Consider the following 7,500-nt stretch of genomic DNA (forward strand, 5'->3'; position numbering starts at 1 on the left):
CTTTAAAAACAACGTTCCTGTCTTATAGAGGATCTTTGACTATTGTTTTTGCTAGATGTCTTTAAAAACATAACTTTCCTGTCTTATAGAGGATCTTTGTTGATTGTTTTTGCTGGAGGTCTTAAAAAACTAAATTTCCCTGCTCTATCGAGGATCTTTGACTATTTATTTTGCTGGAAGTCTTTAAAAAAAAAATTCCCTATCCTATAGAGGATCTTTGTTGATTGTTTTTGTTGGAAGTTCCTAAAAACAGAATTTACCTGTCCTATAGTGGATCTTTGACTATTGTTTTTGCTGGAGGTCTTTAAAAACAGAATCTCCCCGTCCTATAGAGGATCTTTGACTATCGCTTTTTTGCTGGAGGTCTCTAAAAACAGAATCTCCTTGTCCTATAGAGGTCTCTAAAAACACAATCTACCTGTCCTATAGAGGATCTTTGACTACTGTTTTTGCTCGAGGTCTTTAAAAACAGAATTTCCCTAAATAGGTCGTTGACGATAACAAAGACGAACATTTCTAGTCAACAAAATGAACACTGATCCATCACTGCTTGTTTTTCTGCATGAATGTGCTTTGATCGTGGAATTTGTGTTCCATTGACTTTTATGCTGCCCTCCAACACAGATCCTGGACTTTGGGCTTGCTCGCAGTACTGATGCTGAGATGACCGGCTATGTGGTGACCCGTTGGTACCGGGCGCCCGAGGTCATTCTGAACTGGATGCACTACACACAGACTGGCAAGACAATCACAGCTATTAATCTCATTTGTGTGTATATATATATATATCCATCCATCCATCCATCCATTTTCTACCGCTTGTCCCTTTTGGGGTCGCGGGGGGTGCTGTAGCCTATCTCAGCTGCACATGGGCGGAAGGCGGTCATACACCCTGGACAAGTCGCCACCTCATCACAGGGCCAACACAGATAGACAGACAACATTCACACTCACATATATATACTGTATATATATATATTATATATATATATATATATATATATATATATACACATACACACACACACACACACAGTATATATATGATACTAACCCCGTTTCCATATGAGTTGGGAAATTGTGTTAGATGTAAATATAAACGGAATACATCCCATCCATCCATCCATTTTCTAGCGCTTATTCCATTCGGGGTCGCGGGGGGCGCTGGAGCCTATCTCAGCTACAATCGGGCGGAAGGCAGGGTACATCCTGGACAAGTCGCCACCTCATCGCAGGGCCAACACAGATAGACAGACAACATTCACACACTAGGGCCAATTTAGTGTTGCCAATCAACCTATCCCCAGGTGCATGTCTTTGGAGGTGGGATGAAGCCAAAGTACCCGGAGGGAACCCACACAGTCACGGGGAGAACATGCAAACTCCACACAGAAAGATCCCGAGCCTGGGATTGAACCCTGCCACTGTGCTGCCTAAACGGAATACAATGATTTGCAAATCATTTTCAACCCATATTTAGTTGAATATGCTACAAAGACAACATATTTGATGTTCAAACTGATAAACATTTTTTTTTTGCAAATAATCATTAACTTTAGAATCTGATGCCAGCAACACGTGACAAAGAAGTTGGGAAAGGTGGCAATAAATACTGATAAAGTTGAGAAATGCTCATCAAACACTTATTTGGAACATCCCACAGGGGAACAGGCAAATTGGGAACAGGTGGGTGCCATGATTGGGTATAAAAGTAGATTCCATGAAATGCTCAGTCATTCACAAACAAGGATGGGGAGAGGGTCACCACTTTGTCAACAAATGCGTGAGCAAATTGTTGAACAGTTTAAGAAAAACCTTTCTCAACCAGCTATTGCAAGGAATTTGGGGATTTCACCATCTACGGTCCGTAATATCATCAAAGGGTTCAGAGAATCTGGAGAACTCTCTGCACGTAAGCAGCGAAGCCCGTGACCTTCGATCCCTCAGGCTGTACTGCATCAACGAGCGACATCAGTGTGTAAAGGATATCACCACATGGGCTCAGGAACACTTCAGAAACCCACTGTCAGTAACTACAGTTGGTCGCTACATCTGTAAGTGCAAGTTAAAACTCTCGTATGCAAGGCGAAAACCGTTTATCAACAACACCCAGAAACGCAGTCGACTTCGCTGGGCCTAAGCTCATCTAAGATGGACTGATACAAAGTGGAAAAGTGTTCTGTGGTCTGACGAGTCCACATTTCAAATTGTTTTTGGAAACTGTGGATGTCGTGTCCTCCGGACCAAAGAGGAAAAGAACCATCCGGATTGTTATAGGCGCAAAGTTGAAAAGCCAGCATCTGTGATGGTATGGGGGTGTATTAGTGCCCAAGACATGGGTAACTTACACATCTGTGAAGGCGCCATTAATGCTGAAAGGTACATACAGGTTTTGTAGCAACATATGTTGCCATCCAAGCAACGTTACCATGGACGCCCCTGCTTATTTCAGCAAGACAATGCCAAGCCACGTGTTACATCAACGTGGCTTCATAGTAAAAGAGTGCGGGTACTAGACTGGCCTGCCTGTAGTCCAGACCTGTCTCCCATTGAAAATGTGTGGCGCATTATGAAGCCTAAAATACCACAACGGAGACCCCCGGACTGTTGAACAACTTAAGCTGTACATCAAGCAAGAATGGGAAAGAATTCCACCTGAGAAGCTTAAAAAATGTGTCTTCTCAGTTCCCAAACGTTTACTGAGTGTTGTTAAAAGGAAAGGCCTTGTAACACAGTGGTGAACATGCCCTTTCCCAACTACTTAGGCACGTGTTGCAGCCATGAAATTCTAAGTTAATTATTATTTGCAAAAAAAAAAAAGTTTATGAGTTTGAACATCAAATATCTTGTCTTTGTAGTGCATTCAATTGAATATGGGTTGAAAAGGATTTGCAAATCATTGTATTCCGTTTATATTTACATCTAACACAATTTCCCAACTCATATGGAAACGGGGTTTGTATGTATATATATATATATATAAAAAAAATAATTATTTTATCAATTATCGCTTTGCGCCAGTATTTTGTTTTGTTTATATTTGCCGGATAAAATTTCTTTCCCCGTTTATTGCGATTTTATTGGTCGTAAATTTTGAATCGCCGAAAGTTTTATCAATGACAAATACTGCCTGAGTTTGCACTCGGACAACTTTACCGCGAGGTGCTGTCAAAAGAAAGACTTGATGGTAAACACTAAGATGAGTGTAAAGTCAACCTTTTTTAACTTCATCCTGTGCCATGTCTACAGTAAATGACTTGTTTTAGTCATTGTGAGTCCATGGAAACTTCACTTTTACCTCCCGCTCGGTCAACATTGTTCGAGGAGGGAGACAGGCTAGCTGTTAGCTTCAAGCTAACCAGCACCCGACCAGACTCCACCCCAAAAACATACTTTGCAGGTCAACAAATATGTGCCTTTTGAAGTGTTAATGTGCGAGGAGTGTTCAAAAGGAGTCTCTTGGAGAAGTGGCTGACACGTTTGCAAGTGTCGCTCGCATCGATGACATCATCACCGACATTGTTTACTGAAGCAGAGGTGCTGACTGTGCGTTTTGATAAACTTTTTATCCATAGACTTGTCAGATTTAATTTTTTATTATCTATAGCAAGGGTGTCAAAAGTGTGCCTCGGAGGCCATTTGCAGTCCGCAGCTAATGTTTTAAAGGCCCACGGCACATTCTAAAAATACTATTCAAATAAACAAAAACATAACAAAAGTGGAATAAAAAAGCTTACAGGGGAAATGTAATTTAGAAAAAGTTGCAATATTGACTAATAAAGCAAAGCTGTTTTGTTTATTTTTAAACTGCCAATGCTCAAAACATAATATTGAATCAAAATCAATTATTTTATGAATTATTGACCCATCTAGGGCTCCGATTACTTCACACCAAATATTCCACTTTGAAAAATAATTTTTGTGGAAGATTTTGCATATGTTGGGTGTTTGCCATAAAAAAACATAGCTTTCTTTGACAAAAAGGGCAGAAAACAAAAAAACAACATAAAAAAAACCCAACAACTTAGAATTGAGGGATAGATGTGAAGTTGATGTAGACTCTAGAGATTTAAGCGTTAACTAAATAATGTATGTATGCCCTGGCACACCAATATCATCATTTCATGACCAAAGCAAAAAAAAAACAACGTTTTCCGCTTTTATACTGAAATAAATACACCTGCAACTTATTAACTACAAATATAGAAAAAACTACCCGCAGTGGTAAAGTTTAGATCCATGAAGGAAAGAAGAAAGTGAATAAATGTTTATAACTAAATACATTTACATATGCATAAATATGTTTTCTTTTGTATTATTTTTTAAATTAATTAATGTTTATGACAACCTTTTTCCAAAACACAATATAGAATGTGAGATATAACAGGATAATGCATACATTTATCATTTGTTTTCAAAACACTTACGAAAAAGTGGGACCCCAAAAATTTACTGTGGAACCCCATTTTTATGACTTGACCCCATTTTGAAAATTCCTAGCGCCAACACTGAATATGAATATGAATATATATATATATAGTGTGTATACTGTGTATGTATGAGTTTATATCTATATACTGTGTGTATATACGTATGTGGATATATATATTTTTTTTATTATATATTTAAATGTGTGTGTATATATGTACATATATGTGTGTGTGTATATGTATATATATATTTACACATTTATTTACATGTATACATATATATGCATGTATATATTCTTTAAATATATATTTAGATACATATGGGTGTGTGTATGTACACTTTTGTGCGTATATACGTGTGTATAATTATACATATAATGTATTATATAAAAATATACATTATATATATTTAATATATATGTATATACAGTATATGTATATATACCGTTTATATATTTATATATGTATTATATCTATATATATGTGTGTATATATTCACATAAGTGTCTATATACAGTATATATACATATTTGTGTATAAATGTGTATTCATATGTATATATATATATATATATTTATATATATATATATTTATATTTATTTTATGTATATTAAATAATACATCTCTATGCATATTAAATATCAAAATAGAAACATATATTTATTATATTTTATCTATTTTATATATACATATTGATGTTATAAATATCTTTAATATTTCAAATATAAATTGCAATTGTGTTGTCTCTGATCCAATGATGGAGCGCTGAGTGTTTTTGTGTGTGTCGTCTACTCTAGTGGACATCTGGTCTGTGGGCTGCATCATGGCTGAGATGATCAACGGGAAAACCCTTTTCAAAGGAAAAGATTGTATCTTTTATCTGCACCACGCCATGAAGACATCACACTCCAACTAGTCCACCGTCTGCCATTAGATCTTTGGCCGGCGTTTTAGTAGTGAGTGATGAAAAACAGCAGAGCACCCTTGTGTATATATAGGATCTTTGGCTTGCGTATTTGAAGTAGGTCCTTAAAAACAGGACTGCACTCTTGTCATATATATAGTATCTTTGTCTAGCATATTTATAATAGGTCCTTAAAAACAGCACCACACTCTTGTCATATATATAGTATCTTTGTCTAGCATATTTATAATAGGTCCTTAAAAACAGCACCATACTCTTCTCATATATATAGGATCTTTGTCTAGAATATTTGAAGTAGGTCCCTAAAAACACCACGCTCTTGTCATATATATATAGGATCTTTGGCTAGTGTATTTGAAGTAGGGCTTTAAAAACAGCAGAGCACTCTTGTCATATACAGTATATAGGATCTTTGGCGAGTGTATTTGAAGTAGGTCCTTAAAAACAGCACTGCACTCTTGTCATATACAGTATATAGGATCTTTGCTTAGTGTATTTGATGTATGTCCTTAAAAAGAGCAGAGCACTTTAGTCATATATATATAGGATCTTTGGCTAGCATATTTGATGTAGGTCCTTAAAAACAGGATCTTTGACTCTTGTAAATAACAGAGCGCTCCTGTCATACGGAGGATCTTTGACTCTTGTAAACAACAGAGCGCTCCTGTCATACGGAGGATCTTTGACTCTTGTAAATAACATAGTGATCCTAACATACGGAATATCTTTGACTCTTGTAAACAACAGAGCGCTCCTGTCATACGGAGGATCTTTGACTCATGTAAATAACATAGTGCTCCTGTCATACGGAGGATCTTTGACTCATTTAAACAACAGAGCGCTCCTGTCATACGGAGGATCTTTGACTCTTGTAAATAACATAGTGCTCCTGTCATACGGAAGATCTTTGACTCTTGTAAACAGAGCGCTCCTGTTATGCGAAGGATCTTTGACTCTTGTAAACGACAGAGTGCTCCTGTCATACGGAGGATCTTTGACTCTTGTAAATAACAGTGCTCCTGCCATACGGAGGATCTTTGACTCTTGTAAACAACAGAGCGCTCTTGTCATACGAAAGATCTTTGACTCTTGTAAACAGAGCGCTCCTGTCATGCGAAGGATCTTTGACTCCTGTAAACGACAGAGTGCTCCTGTCATACGGAGGATCTTTGACTTTTGTAAATAACATAGTGCTCCTGTCATACGGAGGATCTTTGACTCTTGTAAATAACATAGTGCTCCTGTCATACGGAAGATCTTTGACTCTTGTAAACAGAGCGCTCCTGTCATGCGAAGGATCTTTGACTCCTGTAAACGACAAAGTGCTCCTGTCATACGGAGGATCTTTGACTCTTGTAAATAACATAGTGCTCCTGTCATACGGAGGATATTTGACTCTTGTAAACAACAGAGCGCTCCTGTCATACGGAGGATCTTTGACTCTTGTAAATAACATAGTGCTCCTGTCATACTGAGGATCTCTGACCAGTGTTTAAAGGTGTAGCGACTAACCGAGTCAGAATGTGTACGGTTTGATTAACTACTAGATTACCTTCCAGAAGTCTCCTTGACTGAGAACCTCTGCAGACATGGATCAACTGACACAGATCATGAAAGTGACGGGAGTACCTGGACCAGAGTTCATCCAGAAACTGGACAGCCAGGAGGTACAAAGTGTTACATTTCCAAGTTAGTTACTGTGAATATTTCCTTTTTGTGGAGACCTCAATGAATGTTACGCATTTAAATTAATATCAATAACAAAACATGTCATTCTTTTTCTTATTTGGAATATTCAGCCTTCGATTTAGTTTCTGCAAGACAATGTCAATGAAGGGAAAAACAATTAAGTTCATGACGTCGCTGATGTGCGTCTTTATGCAGATACAGTGGAACCTCCATTCATGAACTTAATTGGTTCTTGAACATGCTGCGTAAATGGAAAAGTTTGTTTAGTGAAGCAAAATTCACCATAAGAAACAATGTAAATATTGTTAATTGGTTCTAGACAAAAGTCCCTATTTTAGTCAAAGACTACACACTTTGAAGACACTATACTGTGTGTGTGTGTATGTGTATATATACATATTTATATATTAAGTTTAATTACCAATTATTGTCACACACACACACAAGGTGTGGCAA

General features: G+C 37.2%; 1 protein-coding gene across 1 annotated transcript in view; it reads left to right on the forward strand.

Moving 5' to 3' along the window:
• Window positions 1-7,500, forward strand: part of mapk13 (mitogen-activated protein kinase 13) — a 45,098-nt gene that overhangs the window by 30,204 nt on the left and 7,394 nt on the right. Inside the window, exons 7-9 of the mRNA XM_062057427.1 lie at window positions 625-739; window positions 5,228-5,299; window positions 6,943-7,022. Of these exons, the coding sequence (XP_061913411.1) occupies window positions 625-739; window positions 5,228-5,299; window positions 6,943-7,022 (267 nt within the window). The remainder of the gene's footprint in view (window positions 1-624; window positions 740-5,227; window positions 5,300-6,942; window positions 7,023-7,500) is intronic.

This window comes from Entelurus aequoreus, linkage group LG01 (assembly GCF_033978785.1).
Source record: "Entelurus aequoreus isolate RoL-2023_Sb linkage group LG01, RoL_Eaeq_v1.1, whole genome shotgun sequence".
In the NCBI taxonomy this organism is placed as follows: domain Eukaryota; kingdom Metazoa; phylum Chordata; class Actinopteri; order Syngnathiformes; family Syngnathidae; genus Entelurus; species Entelurus aequoreus.